Source organism: Stegostoma tigrinum, chromosome 9, assembly GCF_030684315.1.
Source record: "Stegostoma tigrinum isolate sSteTig4 chromosome 9, sSteTig4.hap1, whole genome shotgun sequence".
In the NCBI taxonomy this organism is placed as follows: Eukaryota; Metazoa; Chordata; class Chondrichthyes; order Orectolobiformes; family Stegostomatidae; genus Stegostoma; species Stegostoma tigrinum.
In genome coordinates this window covers 39,673,745-39,691,868 of record NC_081362.1, presented here as the reverse complement: position 1 = coordinate 39,691,868, position 18,124 = coordinate 39,673,745, and the positions used below count along the sequence as shown (strand labels likewise).

Sequence of the window (18,124 nt, the reverse complement as noted above, 5' to 3'; positions counted from 1 at the left end):
CCATTTTCCCAGCTAACTATGCCATTGTATGTGACAATGTTTTGTGAGGATCCTGTGGAGTCCTTTCACTACCTGTCAACTACAAAAAAACTGTCCTGCTATTTTCCCTTCACAAGAGAATGACCCGTCTAGATATCACAAACTTTCACCCTGAATTGCTAAACACATGGCAAAATGGTATGTTTTTGGATGATTCAAACAGACACACAAACAGTTACATTACTTTCAAGACAGCTCTTTAATCCTGTAAACCATATTTCTAATCTTTAATGGACTTTTACGATCCTCATTATTAAAAATGCTTACTTTTGGTTTCTCAGCGTTAGCAATAGTCATCCCAACTCTGCTAAGAGGTTTAAAAATGGCTCAATATTCATGCTTCTTAATCTCACCTTGCAGATAAATATAGACTAGCTTTTCAGGGTAATTAACTCTAAGTTTGTTTGATTTGCATTTACCTCATGGTTACTTATTAGTTTCTCAATCAAATGCCTCAAATTATCTCGAATTTGAAAGTCTACTTCCAAAAACTGAAATGTTGTATTCTAAAACAAATGAATTGGGAACCAGAGTTCTTCTGTAACGTTAGCGTTAGCATTAGTCTTCCATTCACCATAACCTTTCTGCAGCTATTACTTCACCTCCACCTTGGATATTCTAGACCCTACCAAAACCATTACTCTCTTGCTCTGGCCATTTCCCCAGTATAACCCTTACCCCTGTTTAAGTCTAAGGGATACAGACTTAAATAGAAAGTTTTACAAATACGCTGTTCATTAATGCTCTGCTTATCTTTAACTGAAATCATGTTGAGCAATAGAAATTAACTCAACTTCACTATTCAAAAGTTAGAAGATCTGAAATAGTCCTGACATGTTTAAGGAGTGATTAGTTTTGCAACCATTGTCATAGAGGTCAATAGCACAGAAAAAGGCTTTTTGAATCTGCGCCAGTCAAAACGAACCACCTAAATATTCTACTCCCATTTTCCAGCACTTGGCCCATAGCATTTTGTGCATTGGCATCAAAAGTGCACATCTAAATACTTATAAACTTTTATGCGGGTTTCTGTCTCTACTATCCGTACAGACAGTGGGTTTCAGATTCCCACTATCCGTGGGTGAAATAGTTTTTCCTCACATCACCACTAAACTGCTGCTCCCTCCATTAAATCTGTGCCTCCAGTCATTAATTCCTCTGTAAAGGGAAAAGTTCCTTGCTGTCTAATTTATCTGTGCCTCTCATAATATTATACAACTCATTATCAAAGACCCCTCCTTTTGCCCCATTTGAAGTCAGATGAAACTATCTTTCATCTTTATTAGATACTTTACCTAAATCTATTCTTAACATTTGCATCTGTATGGCTGAAAAAAGACACATTTGTTAAAGTTTTTCATTTTGCACTTATCAGGACGTTTTTTGATATTCAGGTTTTCGGAGGCTGTCATTTCGAAGTAATGTCACTAGACTAGTAACTCAGAGTCACAGCCTAATGTTTTATGGCCGCGTGTTTGAATCTAACCATGGCTGATGGTGAAATGTGTGTTCAAATAAAACTCTGGAATTAAAAGCTCATCGAATAGCGACCATATAATCACTGTTAATTGTTGTAAATACCCATTTTATTTAAGGATATCCTTTAGGGAAGGAAATCTGCCATCCTTCCCTAGTCAGAGCTGCATGTGACTCCAGACCCACAGAAATGTGGATGACTCTTAACTGCATGAAATGGCCCAGCAGACCAGGAATAGTTTACCAGTGGTAGTCGTGCAAGAGGAGTCAGTAGTGACATTTAAGTGACTGCTGGACATGCACATGGACAGCAGTGAATTGAGGGGAATGTAGGTTAGGTTATTTTATTTTTGGATTAGGAATATTCCACGGCACAACATCGTGGGCCGAAGGGCCTGTACTGTGCTGTACTTTTCTATGTTCTATGTTCTATTCTGTTCAAGAGCAATAAGGGATGGGTCCTAAATGCTGGCTCAGCCAATGATGCCCATATCTCATGATTCAATTACTCAATGAAAAAGATTTTTGTTTAAATTTTAAGCCATTGCTTGGCTGTCAACAGTCAATCATAATTAATAAGTGTATTCTCCATGGCAATGCCTCTACCAATCAAAGCCCACTTGTAGCTAATCAGCATTGTATTCTCAACAAATCTGATTATTTGATTTGGTATTCTTGCAAAATGTCCTGATGTGTGTAAGACAGAAAGCTTAAAAAAAGTCTTTTCTCAGCAATGCTCAAGTCCTGCACTACTAAATGATTGTATCTGTATTATATCTGATAGAAACTGTGATATATTTTAAGTATTGTCATGATATTATACAAGCTGACAGCAATTACTTATACTGTTGGCTGCATAGCAAGTAAAATGGTGCTCCAGTTATGTTATGGATGCTAGTAACAGACCATTTTCATGTATATTTTGTTGACAGAGTGCCCAATCTGTTAAAAGTGTATATTGAAAGCATTTCCTCCCTAGTTTTCAATTTCCCTGGGGACAGATTTTCTCCTTTGAACATTAGACCTTAGCAGGACAGACACATTTAAATACAAGATAACATAGTGTGGAATTGGAGGAACACAGCAGGCCAGGCAGCATCAGAAGAGCAGGAAGCTGACATTTCGGGTTAGGACTCTTCTTCGTAAATGGGCAAGGCGGAAGGGGGCTCCGAAATAAATAGAGAGGAGCTAGGTGGGATGGCGATAGGCGAGTGCAGGTAGGTAGTGGTGAGAATTAGTCAGTGAGGTGGGCGGAACGGATAGTTGGGTGAGAAGACAGACAGGTCAAAGGGGCAGGGATGAGAGGGAGGGTTGGTCATAGGATGAGAATGGCGGTGGGGAGATTTTGAAGCTAGTAAAGTGCACACTGAGACCATTGGTCTCCCCCCTCTATTTCTGAAGAAAGGTCCCAACCTGAAGCAACAGCTTTCCTGTTCCTCTGTTGCTGCCTGGCCTGTGTTCCTCCAGCTGCACACTGTGTTATCTCAGAGCCCAGCATTGACAGTTCTTGCTATCTCACATCTACATACATATTTTTGCACCATTCAGCTGTCCACAATTTCATTGAACAGGAAAGTATGGTATTTTATTATATTATATATATATATGATAGTAAGTGCTTTCTCCCTCGCCCCCTCCAGTGCAATCCTGGTTGGTTTACAAGTTGAACAATATCAAGCTTCATAAGTTTTCTTCTGAAAAATATAAACATACAATGGTTCAACATGGCCAGACAAGCAAGTTCTATAGATCTCAATACCTGTTCCTGCAGGGCCTTCTTCGTTGCTTTCATTTTCAGATCCTCTTCATCCTCATCCAATGAGCTATGTTTTCTGAGCTTACCTGGCTTTCCAGTCTTTTGGAGTCTGCTCTTTTCACCTCTGTCACCCTACACAAAATCAGAATTCCCAGCATAAAATAAACAGGACATAGATTTTTCAGAGAATGTTCTGGACATGTTATCATCAGGTAACAAAAGGCAGATTTATAAATATAAATATCTATAAGATAGATTCAGATATGGCTATTATAAAATTTTATGATTGTCATCCATTACTGCTGTACTGCTTGTTTTGGCTTTTTAAAATAAAGGTTTTGGTTTCAGTACTATGAAGGTCCTTTTTTTTAAAAGAAGTCACAAAGTAATTTGGAACAGTGAACTAAACATATCCTTTTCAAGGAAGCATGTGGTTTAGTCAAGTACCTAACAGGTACCTGCTGTGTTAATTGATAGAATGCCTGTCCTGCTGGGTTTGCAACAAATAGAGAAAGCAGACTATTTCAGTCTGGTCTTTGGCTTCAGTACAGAATGAACAAATTTCAGTCAGGACAGAGTTTTCTACTTAGCAGAAGGGCTTTAGTTTGTGGAATCTTCAAGCTGTGAGAATTTGTATCCAAGTTTCATACTGCCAGTTCATATTTCAGTGACTAACTAACATGATGACCAACACAAACATCAAACTTATGATCAAACAAGTAAGGTTTCTATTGCAGATCTGACTTGTTTAGTATGACAATCAGCTGGAATCAGAGAAAAATGAGGGCTTTTGTAGGATGGGTAACATTGAATATTAAGAGGAATAGATGTCTCCTCTAAAGAAATGATCATTTATAGATACTAGAAAACAGGAGTAATTTGTGAAAGTTGTACATGGATTATAATTTCAAAATGGTTTTGGTTAGACGTTTCTGGGAGTAGAAGACATAAGTGGATTCATCGAATGTTAGCTAAGAATAAACTGAGAAAGTTAACAGATAAGAAATAAAAGCAAAATTTCACAAGCATGGGATACTTAAGCCCAGGGTAATTATGTTAGAATTAAAAATAAACAAACTGAACTTGAGGTGTCTAGGCCCAAAATGTCAGCTTTCCTGTTCTGACGTTGCTTGGCCTGCTGTGTTCATCCAGCTCTACACCTTGTTATCACTTGAGTTGTTATTATTAGCTTTAGTGAAAATTTAGTTAGAAATAAAAATATGTTTGAGGTTTTAGCAAAGATTTGTAGCTTTGGTTGTGGGTGAGGTTGCTGACTTGCTCGCTGAGCTGGTTTGTTTTTGTTCAGAACTTAACATCAATGTGGCCTCCATTGAAACGATGTTGTTCTACTCCTCTTGGAATTTATACTGTCTGGTCTGTTATGGTGAGTGGTGTCATTTCCAGTTTTGTTCTATATAGGTTTGTAATATGGGGTCCAACCCTATATGTTTGTTGGTTTCATTATGGGTTGAGAACCATGCCCCTAGGAATTCCCGTGCATGTCTATGTTTGGCTTGGGCTACTATGGTTAAATTTTCTCAGGTAAACTGATGGCCTTCATTGTCTGAGTGTATCGATATTAAGGAGAGTTCATTGTGTCATTTTGCTGCTAGCCAATGATCATGTATTGTGACAGCTAGTTTCCTTTCTGTCTGTCTGATGTAATGCTTGTGGCAATCATTGCATAGTATTTTGTAAACTATATTGGTTCTGCATGTCTTTAATCATTGTGAATGTTGTTGATGCATGGTTGTGGCTTGTGTGCTACCATGATTCCTAGTGGTCATAGGAGCCTCATTGTCAGTTCAGATATATTTTTGATGTAGGGCAGCGTGGCCAGCGTGTTAGGGTTGTTGTCTATTTAGTAGGCACCTGCGGATGAGGTTGTGGGGATATCCGTTCATAGCGAAGACTTTGTATAGGTGCTCTTCCTCTTTCCTATGTAGTCCTGGCGTGTTGCAGTGAGTGGTGACCCGACTATGTGGTGTCCTAATACAGCTTTGTTTGTGGATGTTGGGGTGGTTGTTGTGGAAACTGAGGATTTGATCAGTGTGGGTTGCTTTCCGATATTACTGAGGTGTGTAACTCCCCATTGTCATACGTTCAACTCCGATGTCCAAAGCTGATTGTTGTTTTCTTCTTCTTTCGTGAATTTAATGCCAGCAAATATGTTGATGAGGTGGTGAGTCTCTATGATGGTGCGTTTAATAATGACAAATGTGTCGTCCACATACCAGATCCACAGTTTAGATTGAATGTTGGGAGGGTAGTGTGTTCTAGTCTTTGCATGACTGCCTCTGCGATAGTCCCGAGATGGGTGACCCCATGGGTGTGCCATTGATCCGTTTGTATATTTAACCATTAAAGACGAAGTTTGTGGTGAGGAACAAGTTAGTAGTTTGAGTATGTTGTCTTTGCTGATCAAGCTGCTGGTTTGCATTCCTGCTTCGTCTCATAATGTGGCCAGTATTTCTCTGGCTAGTGGGATGTCAATTGACGTGAATAATGCTGTGATGTCAAAGGATACCATAGTCTAATCATTACTGATTTTTACATGTTTTCGGAATTCTTGGGTTGTGTGGATGGAATGGGGTGATCCGTTAATTCAATGTTTCAGCTTCTGTTGTAGGTCCTTGGCCAGTTTTCGTGAAGGTGTACCCAGTAGGGAGACAATGGGTCTGAGGGGGATGTTGGGTTTGAGTGCTTTAGGAAGTCCACAGAAGTGGGGATGTTCATGCCTTCTGGTTGTCTGTCTTGGTTATCTGTCCTGTATCCTTTAGTCTCTTCAGTATCTGGTGATCCTATCACCTGGCTGCGGTATTGGGTCTATCGCCACCTGTTGGTAGCTTTTGTATCTGCAAGGAATGCATATGCTTTCTCAACGTCATCCAGTTTATTCATAATGATGGGCATACATCTTTTGTCTTTCTTGGAGTTCATCTAGTGCCTTTCTCTCAGATGTGCTCAGGGTGTCCTATTCGTTCCATCGGCTTATTGTGGGGATTATAGTTTGTCAGACAGCTTGTTGCATTTCATCTGTACGTCTGTTGTCTTTTAATGTGGTTTCCAGGGCGGCCATGAAATCTGTTGTGTTTGCCTCTTTGTGGTTTAATTCAGTCCGTGTAATAGGACAGCATTCTGAGTTTCTGCGAGTGGTCTGCTGGGTAGCTTTCTTTATCCATGCGTCTGGGGTTTGTTGTCCTAGGCTTTGTGGTGGATCAGTTTGGTCAGTTTCTCCTGCAACTTGTGTCTCTTCTTAGCTTTGGTCTTGTGTTGATTGATGGTGATGGCCTGTTCTAAGGTTATAGTCCACTGCTCATCTGTAGTGTTCAGGTACTGTGAGTTTTGGTGCGAAATTTCCCATTCGTACTTGTAGAGTCAGTTATAGGCATCATTAACCATTACCTGCATCATGCTACATCTGTTCTGTTCAGCTATTTTGTGTGCCTGTGAGATGAGCGGAGGTATGTATTTCACACTACAGGGTAGTACCTGGCTCCTAAAGTATTCATGGAGAAAGTGAAGTTGTTCATGGGTAGAGCTCAGTCAGTTGTGGGAGGGTTTCCCCATTGTCTTTGCTAAAACATTAAACACCCATGGGCACAACATACTAAAAACTGCCCGACCAGGGCCTCTTCCTACAAGCAGTCTGCAAGATTCCAACAAGTTCTCATTTCTTCAAGCTGGCATGTGATTACCCAAACATCACTCATGGCAATGTCTCAGTAATAGGAATTCTGCAAAGGCCCTAGTAGCAGCAGTGATAAAACAAGTATAGGAAAAGCACAATGGTTTAATTGTGCATTTTAACTTTCTTACAAAATGGTCAGTTAGTCAGAAAGGTGCAAAATTTCCTAATTGTATTCAGGATAATTTTCTGTAACAGTATATCCTAGGACATTCTGAGTACAGGAGTAGTGAAGATTTGTTTCAACCTGGAGTACTGTGCAGTTTTTATCTTATTATCTCAGAAAAATATTATTTCCATAAGTAAAATATAAAAAGAGAATGTCACCATTGTTCTACTGGGCCACTGGACTGGTCTCTTATTACAGAGACATGACTGGTGGTGGTTTAACCTGAGGGTCATCATATCTCAGGTGAGGGGTCAGGAAAGTTCACCAGACTTGATCGCAGGAAGGTGGAGCCATCCTATGAAGAGAAGTTGACCTGTACTGTTCAGTTCCAAAAATGAAAGATGATCTCATTCAAACTTACAAAATATTTAAAGGATAGATGCATGTGAAATGTTTCCCCTACTTGAGGAATCTAAACTGGAAGCTTAATTTAAAAATAAGGGGACATCCCTTAAGTCTGAAATGAGGGAAAATTATTTTAATTAGATGTTGTGAACCACTAGAGGCTCAGTCTTTAAATATATTTAAGGTAGAGGTTGATAGATTTCCGATTAGAGCAGAAGGTTATGGGGATGGAGTGAATAACAGGCATTGAAGTGTTGGAGTAGTCATGATTGTTTTGGTCAGGCTAAGTGGGCTGATTGGCCTATGCCTGTTCCTATGTTCATTTGTTCCTAGAACCAACAAGGGGCATGCCACATTACATTTAGTCAGTGGCCTAATTGTGCAAGAACATTTATTTCATGAGTAAAGTTGACAGTAGGAGGGTAACAAAACACTACCAAGAAGAGAGAATGAAAAGAAACTTGCAAAAGATATCAAAAGCAACACAAAAAAAACCTTTAAGGACATTAGGAAAAAAGGCCAGAAATTATGTTTTCCGTTTGAAAACTAATATTGATGCTCTTAAAGTAAGTACGGAAATAACAGGCATGTTGAATGATTTACTTTGCATCAGTACTGAGAATAGCGGAAGAGGTCAGTATGTCCGTCATCCCAAGGAAACTGTAAAACAAAGACAGGGACTGAAAATATTAATGTAAACATAAACAAAATAAATGGAAATGAAGAAATGAATGGCACTAAAGAGCAACAGATAGTTTCCATCCAAAAGATATTAAAAGGATGCGAGTACTTTGCAGATGTCTGAACTATATTCTTCCAACGTTTATTCAATTCAGGAACCATTTCTTTAGATTGGAAATTTAGATCTAGGACTCTACTATCTGTGAAAGGTCTATAATTAAAGATTGAGTAACTGAAAACCTTAAAAATTTTCAGCATAGCTTTTATTAATCTGATTGGGACTTTTTTGAAGATGTCTAAAAGGAATATTTTTGGATGCTATTTATGTCATTTTCCAAACGGCATTTCATAAATCCCTCAAGACACTTCTACCTATAGTTAGAGCTTGTGGAATTGAAGGCAGAATTATTCACCCGGTTAGAAAATTAGCTGAGTAGAAGAAGACACAGTAAAGGTTATTGGGCAGGTACTTGAATTGGGAGGCTACTACTAGTAGTCTCAACTCATAACTAAGAGACAGCAAGAACTGCAGATGCTGGAGTCAGAATCAATACAGTGTGGAGCAGAAGGAACATGGCAGGTCAGGCAGCATTAGAGGAACAGGAAAGTTGACGTTTCGGGTTGAGACCCTTCATTAGAAAGGATGAAGGAACCCTAACCCGAAATGTCAACTTTCCTGTTTCTCTGATGCTACCTGACCTGCTGTGTTCCTCCCAATTGACTCAATTCATAACTGTTTTCATTGCCAATTTAGATAATAGTAAAGGAAGACACATTAAAATTTGCCAATGATACCAAAAACAGATGGCAATGCAAATGAAGTAAACAGATGTTTAAACTTAGAAGTATTAACAAGTTAGCCAAAACTGTGGCAAGAGGATTTCAATATGGGTAAATGTGAGGTCATCCACTTTGAACCAAAAATAAAGGGTGAAAGAACTTTCTGAAGGGCAAGAAGCTCGAAACAGTGAAAGTCCAAAGTTTAGACAGGGGTTTGGGTGGGGGGCGCGGGATGTTGATTGTTAAATATCATGAACAGGCTTGGATAATAATTTACAAGTCTGATGGAATGCTAATCTTTACAGTTAGAGGAAGATAAGACAAGGAAGTTGGTATAACACAGTGTGGAGCTGGAGGAACACAGCAGGCCAAGCAGCTTCAGAGGAGCTGGAAAGCTGACGTTTCAGGTCGAGACCTTCTTCAGAAATAGGGGAGGGGGAAGGGAGTTCTGAAATAAATAGAGAGAGGAGGGGTGGGTCTGGGGAAGGTAGGTGCAATGGTGATAGGTGCGTTCAGGTAGGGAGTGGTGGGGATTGGTCAGTGAGGTGCAAGGAGCAGATGGATGGGAGAGAAGATGGGCAGGTTGTGCCAGGTCAAGGAGGTGGGGATAAAAGGGAGGTTGGTCATGGGATGAGGCCGGGTTGGGGAGATTTTGAAACTAGTAAAGTCCACATTGAGACCGTTGGGTTGTGGGCTCCCGAGGCAGAACTGGAGGAGCAGTGCATCCTAACAGGACAAAATATAATTAAACATAAAAGTATTTATCTTCAGTAAGTTTATAAAAGGATCTTCAGGTAATAATACAGTAGCGAACTAAGCCAAAGAAAAAGTCAATGGAAAGGGTATAAAAGAGCAAAGTAACTCTAGGAACATACCAGCAGGCAACAAAAAGGAACCTCAGTTTTCTATAAATATTAAAAAAAAATTGCAAAATGGTAGTCAAACTAAGTGTAGCATCAAGCTAACAAGGTGTAGAACTGGATGAACATCCAGGCCAAGCAGCATCACAGGAGCATGAGGCTGCTTGGCCTGCTGTGTTCATCCAGCTCTACACCTTGTTATCCCATTAGGAACTGCAGATGCTGGAGAATCTCTCTGCAGCATCAAGCTGACTGGTTTTCATGCTAGCATTTAATCCCCACAAGTGACATCTTCAGAACTGTCTAGCCTCCGTTGAAGTGATGTTCTGTTCCGTTCTGAATGTACATGGTCCAGTCTGTTATGGTGCGTAGTTCTGTTTGCAGTTTTGCTCTGTTGTGGCATGTAGATGGGGTGTATTTCAACATGTATTTTTAAATGGTACTAGTGGTTGACAACCAGGCCTCCAGGAATTCTCATGCTGGTCTTTGTTTTGCTCGTCATTATACTGTTACGTTGTCCCAGTTAGTAATAGTGGGAAGAGGCGTAACAGTGGCAGAGGTGAGTAAAATTACTACATTTCAAAGACATTCGGACAGGAAAAGTTTAGAGGGATATGGGCCAAATGCAGACAAAAAGGACTAGTTCAGTCAAGAAACCTTGGTCGGCATGGACAAGTCGCCCCAAAGGGGCGTTTCCCTGCTGTATGTCTCTATGATCTTACATACATCTTATCAAAATCAATGAGCCATGTGTTGCTTTCAAATTAATTAAATATTAGATTTTAAAAGTTAAAGGTTTAGTTACAAAACCTTGGTAATTTCAGTCATAATATCAAGTCACATGAAAATGTGGGGAATATTATACTACAATCTGATGAGGTTTGATTGCCTGGGAAACCAGACGTCAGATGACTGCAGAGATCTGATCAGCAATACCTTTCCCATAACCTGCTGTCTATATTACTGGAATCATTAAAGTCAATGCTTGTTTATATTTTTCTCTCTAGTTTCTTCAAAGTTCCAAGTACAGAGACCTACACAATCCTGACCCTCCTCTCCTCACCAATTCACAGCACAGTTGCTTCTAGCACATGGAAAACACTGCAATTTCTCATATCTGGGATGGTTCTAAAACCCAAGCTTACCATTACTATGGTAGGTCAACCATTACTACCTAATTTAGTAAGCCTGTCCCACTTTTTTCAATGTTTTTACTTACCATTGATGCTTTTATTAAAAAGCATAAAGAATTAGATTTTAGTAGCTAACAAAATTTCTCAAGACAGTTTAGCAAGTTCATCTTGTGAGCAGTGAAGCCACATAACCAGGATGACCCATATTTGATTGCTCGGTCTGTAGGGAGTTAGATGGTTTCAGCTGGGGTTATTGTTAGATGCTGGAATAGATTCATTGTCCTTCAGTTGAGAGGGGATGCATTAAGAGTTAAATAACCATTTACAAAAATTGCTGGAGTTTGTACTTCTGACTAAAATCATGAAAAATCTAGATTCAACATCATGTAGCTTGGCAACACTCGCTGTCTAAGAAGGCTAACAAGCTGTTCATTTCATCATGTTCAGACTGGGGTCTTCACATTAGGGAGGGGAGAAAAAGTGACAAAGAAACAAATAGTAATGTTACCAGAAACAGTGTATCTCTTGCCAACTCACTTGACCAAGATTTGATGCTGCTGACATCACCATTGTGCACTCATAACACACATGAGCCAGAACTACAGGCCTAGTTGTTACATAGATAAATAGAAAAACAGGAACATGAGTAGGCAATTCAGCCCTTTCAGCCTGCTGTACCATTCAAAATAAATCATGTCCGATCATCCTACTTAGTATCATGTTCCCATTTTTGCCTCATACTCTGATCTCTTTAGCCACAAGAACTATATCTGTCTCCATCTTGAATCCAATGTTTTGGCTTCAACTATTTTCTGCAGCAGAGAATTGCACAGGTTCACCACTCTCTGGATGAAGAAAATTTTCCTCATTTCAGTTGTAAATATGGGCAGCATGGTGGCACAGTGGTTAGCACTACTGCCTCAAAGCACCAGGGACCAGGGTTCAATTCCAGCCTCGGGTGACTGTCTGTGTGGAGTTTGCGTGTTCTCCCCGTGTCTGCGTGGGTTTCCTCCAACAGTCCAAAAATGTGCAGGGTAGTTGGATTGGCCATGCTAAATTGCCCAGAGTGTTCAGGGAGGTGTTGATTAGGGGGATGGGTCTGGTTGGGATGCTCTGAGATTCGGTGTGGACTTGTTGGGCTGAAGGGCCTGTTTCCACACTGTAGGGATTCTAATTCTAAATGGTCTATCCAATTTCCTTAAACTGCGACCACTGGTTCTGGACTCCCCAGTCATTGGGAACATTCTGTCTGTCCTGGTAAAATTTTACAAGTTTCATTGAGAATCCCCTCATTCTTGTAAACTCCAGTGAATACAGTCCTAACCGATCCTGTCTCTCTTCACACTTTAGTCCTGCCATCCCTAGAATCAGACTGATAAATCTTCCTGGCTATGGACAGAGTGTAAGAACATCCTTCCCCAGATAAGGAGACTAAAACTCCACTCAGTGGTCCAGGTCTGGTCTCACCAAGGTCCTATACAATTGCACAAAGTTCCTGCTCCTGAATGCAAACAGAAGTTGCTAGAAAAACTCAGCAGCATCTGTGAAATAAAATCAGATTAATGTTTCGGGTCCAGTGACCCTTCCTCTGAACCTGCTCCTCTCACAATGAATCATACAAATTTTTTTGTTCTTCACTGCCTGCTGCATTTGCACACATTTTCAGCAACTGATATACAAGGATACCCAGGGGTCTTGTTACACCTCCCTCTTTCCTAATGTAACGCTACTCAGATAATCATGGTTTTCTTCTTTTTGCTGCCAAAGCGGATAACCTGACATTTATCCTCATTGCATGGCTAATAGAGCACACTTACCCACTAACTCAACTTGTCCAAATCACATTGAAGCATCCCCCTCAAAGCTCACCCTCTCACCAGCTTTATGTCATTTGCAGAAGGTGGACCAGCTAGTATTGCACACATCCCATGAATGAATAGAAAATAAAGGAACATTATTTTCTGTGAGCAGCTGTTCTGAAGCAACATTCAGGAAAGAGTATTCTGAAAGAAAGCCTGGAAATCATTCATTCTATTTTTCCAATGGAAGACACATAGAAAGATAGGAAATAAACTCCCACTATGTGAGGGAGGATACTAACGTTAAGTTGCAGACATGGAGAGAGTCATGAAACACATTTTGTGCAAGTATTTAGTAGAAATATGATGGTTCAGTTTTGGTGTTTGGAATTTTTGGAAACACATGGATAACATCCCACTTGACAAAAATGCAGAACATTTTGCTGAGCCAAAACTTAAAGTCAATTGTAAATCAATTGGCCAATCTCGATGAAGATTAAACAAACTTGTTTTTTGTTCAAAAAAATCTATAAATAGATGGAAATCAAAGTTACACAAGATTTATGAAGCTGAAAATAAATTTATCAAAGTTTGGAGTGAGCTAATTCACTCATTCTATTTAAAAAGACATTTTGCCGCAAATGTTTTGACTACAAATTCTGTGCAGATGTGACTGAAGCAGCTTTAATTGCCCCCACATTACTCACTATACCAGTACCAACAAGGTCTATCATTCTTCAGTTAATTAAGTGATCAAGTATCTTATTCCTCCCTTCATTGAAGGATGGTCCGCCTTTGTCCTTTCATTCCATTGCCTGAGAGGTAAGGCAAGATTTATGTCTCTGTCGCTCTGGTAACACTGAGCACGATAGAGGTAAGGCAAATAATGCTTCCATCCTTCAGGCAGCAATTACCTTGTCATTTTTGTGGGTGCCCATTGTTGGGGCTTTGAATAAAACTGAGAAATAGCCAAGTCTGTTTTACAAATTTAAATGTTTTGGGCTGTCTAAATGACAGCTGTTAAACTAAGTTTAGTTCCCAGAAAGGTTGTTTGTCTCTTTTTTTCCCCTGCTTTCAGGCTCTCTACGGAATTAACTTATTTTACTTCTGTTGAGGAGCATAGTGCGCAGTGGCTTTCACGAGTTTAAATACAAAGGCAAGAGCTGAATAAGAAGGAAATGTTGTCATGAGTTTCCATGACAAAGTGCTTAGCAATGTTGCTTTGTCTTTTTGATGACTAACTGTTGTGGCACGGTTCAATGTCATGCACTAAACCTGAGTGATGAAGAACATGTACTAGAAAGGCCAATGCACACTTAGGAACAAAAGGACCCTATAAAGGTCTGACATTGTGCTGGACCAAAATCTAAATATGCAAATATATCACCTAACTTAGATTACAATGTGGATATTAAAGTTGATAGTCTGTCTTATAGAATACATGCAAATGGGACTGGAGATAGAAGCTTAATATTAGTGAAAATTTCTATCTTACAAGAAAAACAATCACGACAGAAAATGCTGAAAATCAAATAGAAACAATCTTGTTTGTGCTTTTTAGCATTTTATTTATTTTAAAATTCCATTTTAGTCTTTAAAATAGCATTATAAAAATAGAATGGTGGAAAATGCAAATCTGCCAGATCTTGCATGAGTCAACCGTTGTGTTCTGCACTGACCCCTTTTGCACATGTAAGTGTCTGTTTAATATGGCAGCAATGGCATCTGAAATACCTTCGGCACCAATTTTAGATTAATGTCTTTCAGACGTTCTTGGGACACTGGATGGTAATTCCAAAAAGGTGCCCCCCCCCCCCCCCCCATTGTGCCGCTTTTAAAATCCAATTTCCCTCTTGCTTGCCCTTCCTTTTATTTATATTTTGAATTTATTACATTCGTAACAATCTCTTCTCGTCTTTCACTGTTTTTATTTACTTTCTCTCCACAGATGCTGCCATACTTACTGAGCATTTCCAACATTTACTGCTTTTATTTCAGATTTCCAGCGTTGGCAGTATTTTGGTTTTGCGCTAAAGTAGGTATACTGTTGTACTTTAGTATGGATGAGCACCGTCAGGATGAGGGGCAGAGAAATAGCACAAAAAAACAAACAAATAAACAACCTGTATTTACATATAGAGGCTGTAATATGGAAAAATATCCCAAACCATTGAAACATGATCAACAAGGGCTACTAAGAAGAGTGACTAAAATTTGCAATGGGCTGTGTTTTAAGCATCAAAAAAGGAGGTTGCAAAATGGAGCAATAAAGTGAGGAAATTACAGAGCTTGGAGGCTAAGCAATTGTAGATAGAGACACCAAGAGACAACGGGGTCTCTGGAAGCTCAAGATGCCAGTTGCAGTATTGGAGAAGGTTACAGACAGGAACATGTGAGGCCATAATGGTTTCGAGTATGGTAACAAGATTGTCAAATCTGAGGTGCTGGAGCTTAAAAGCCAGTAACAAGACAACAGTGGGGTAATGTGCAAGTGGCACTTTGTTTAGGTTATTGTCAGCAGAGTTTAAAAATGAGCTCAAGTTGATGGAGGAAATAGGATGGCTGGACATCAGAACCGTGCTCCATTTTAGGTGACAAAAGCAAGAGTTAGCAGTGCCACAGCAAGTACGTCGAGACAGATCAGAAAAGGGTAATAATTTAGCCGATTGAGAGTGCATAGTGTCGGAAAGCCAGCTCAGGATTGAGGAAAGCCAGCTCAGGATTGAGGAGGACATTGAGTTTCTGAATTGTCTTGTTCAACCTGAAACTGTGGCCAAGCAGGGGCTGAATGTAGGGGAAGAGCAAACATCACACTGCAAGCAAAGAAGTTAATTGTGTCAGGGTGGGAGAGAGGGTATTTGGGCTGGATGATTATGGGTAGATGGGAGACCCCGACTTTCTTGGGAGAAGTGTAACCTATCCTGTTCTGGGTGGTTTACAAGGAGTGCTGGAAAAGCTGTGCAGCTTATAAAGCCTGCAGTTCTTATTTCCATGACAAAGTTAATAACAACACAGGTTTAGTTAGTGTCTTTAATTAAGCTTAGTGACTGACCACCAAGAAATATTCAACTAATTTGAGGAAGGCAATGTGAATTTGTAAAGGGTGGGTGATGCCTGATGAATCTGATTGAACTCTTTAAAGGAGTAACTGATGCAATGGACAGGGGCATGTCCAAATCTACTATTTGTATGAACTTTCAGAAAGTATTTGATGAAGACAGGTTAGCTCAACTGGCATTTTGAGCTTCCAGAGACCCCTTTGTCTCTTGGTGTCTCTATCTACAATTTCTTAGCCTCCAAGCTCTGCCTGGCCTCCCTGTGTCTGACTGCTAAAAGACTGGGGCCAAGGATAAGCTCCCCCCATCTTGTCATAGTTTCCAACCAGGGAAACTAATTATTGTTCTTGCCTGCTGGACAGACAAATGATCAGGGAAATGGTGAGTTGAGGCCCATATGTGGCCATTAATTGACAACCTAAAGTTCTTAATTGCTGGCGTTCAATATACCACCTCACCCAACACTTTTGTTTAGGGGAAGAAGAGTAAGGGCCAACTCATCTGATTATTTTCCCCTGTCATGACCTCAGTTACCACCTCCAGAGAGGGAAGAGTTATCCCTCAAGTGTACATTTGGTGGTATCATACTGCATTATGACTATATTATTGGGGCAATGTAGCAGGTGATTTAATGACCATCTGGTCTGTGCCACATAAGAGGGCTTACTGCTATGACATAGCATTGAAATAAGAGGGAAAAATCAATTTGCTCACAGAGGTCAATGCACTTCAAAGTAGCTTAATGTTAAGAAAATACTTTGACATACTTCTGTAAAATATTAGTGTTTCTAGCATTTCAGTACCCACCCTCACCTGACATCCTTTACTTTAATGAATACATAATAGATGTACTATTAAGAAAGATTTAAGTACTGATCACTTTATTTAAACTATATTTCCATACCTACATCCCAACTAGAAATATATTGTTGTATTGCAGGAGACTAATAGTTATTACTTGGAAGGTTTATCATGTAATTGAGGTGATGGGTTTTACCTGGTTTTTGTGCTGAGGTGGAAGGCATGCATCCAAGAGAGAAGGAAAGGTGCTTTTTTTGTGTGTAGTCATTTGTAGATGGAGAGAAACCAGGACAGCTGTAATGAAATAAACGTTGGATAATTACAAACTGCAGGGTTAGGACATGGATCTTCTTAGCAGCCTCAACTCATGCATTTTTACTTTTCTCCAACTCATCTGCATCTGGTTCTCAATATTTTGCTCGTTACTTAAATCCAATGCTTTTCTTAAAATTAATTCATGGGATGTGTCATTGGAAAAGCCAGTATTTATTGTCCTTGAGATGGTGGGTTAAGCTGCCTTCTTGAATCACTGTAGTTCTTGGTGTGTGGATACACCCTATGTGCTGCTGGGGACTTCCGGGATTTTCACCTGGCGACACTGAAGAAACAGTGATACAATATAGTTTCTTGGAGAGAACCTGGCACATGGAGACATTCCCATTTGCTGACTGCAGTGTGCTGCTGCGAGTGAATAGGGCTGCTTTATCCTGGATAGTTTAAAGCTTCTTGAATGTTGTTGGAGCTGCATTCATCCAGCTAAGTGGAAAATATTTCATCACTTTTCAACTTGTAGGTGATGAACAAGCATTAGGGAGATAGGAGATAAGTTATTCACTGCCTCCACCTCCGTGCCCCCAACCTTGATCTGCTACTGGTCCAGTTCAGATTCTAGTTAATGGTATCTCCCCGAATATTGATGGACACCTGGATGGTTCCTTTTGCTTTCTGTTTTTATCTCTCTATCCATTTTTTCAGATGAGAGTTAGTGTATGACATGGCGTGATATGGTTTAGTATGACATGGTGTAGTGATATGGCAAGATATTATATTGCATACCATGACAATATTGCATTGGGGTGTGCTGTGGCTAGCAGGGACAGGAACGAGAAAATAATTGCCACCTGCATTAGAAGTCTGAATTGAAATGAATACGTGGCTCTTAGCATATCTAATTTTAGAACAGCTACACCTAAATTGGCTAGCAGCGCCTCAAATGTAGTCAACAAAACCTGTTGCGTTCTGAGGAAGGGTCACCAGACCCGAAACGTTAACTCCCACCTCCCCTCGCAGACGTGCTGAGCTTTTCCAGCAACTTTGTTTTTTGTGTGTGTTTAAACTTATTGATATGTTGGATTCAATTACACAATAGCTACTAACTTTGAACGTACGTTTGAACTAAACCTAATTAAGCAAAGTCAATTTTAGTTGTGAATAAATCATGCGGAAATAATTGGGTCGATATACAACATGCCTCTATTGGATATTATACAGTAAAGATAAAGGGCAAACTGTATCTCAGGAATTATTTCCACTCTCCCCAT

The 18,124-nt window shown here is 39.8% G+C and overlaps 1 protein-coding gene across 1 annotated transcript in view; it reads right to left on the bottom strand.

The window, feature by feature from the left end:
- si:ch211-130h14.4 (uncharacterized) overlaps positions 1-18,124 on the bottom strand; it is a 110,878-nt gene that overhangs the window by 92,553 nt on the left and 201 nt on the right. The window contains exons 2-3 of the mRNA XM_048536839.2: positions 16,780-16,877; positions 3,275-3,403 (exon numbers count right to left, since the gene is read on the bottom strand). Of these exons, the coding sequence (XP_048392796.1) occupies positions 3,275-3,403; positions 16,780-16,851 (201 nt within the window). The 5' untranslated portion in view covers positions 16,852-16,877. The remainder of the gene's footprint in view (positions 1-3,274; positions 3,404-16,779; positions 16,878-18,124) is intronic.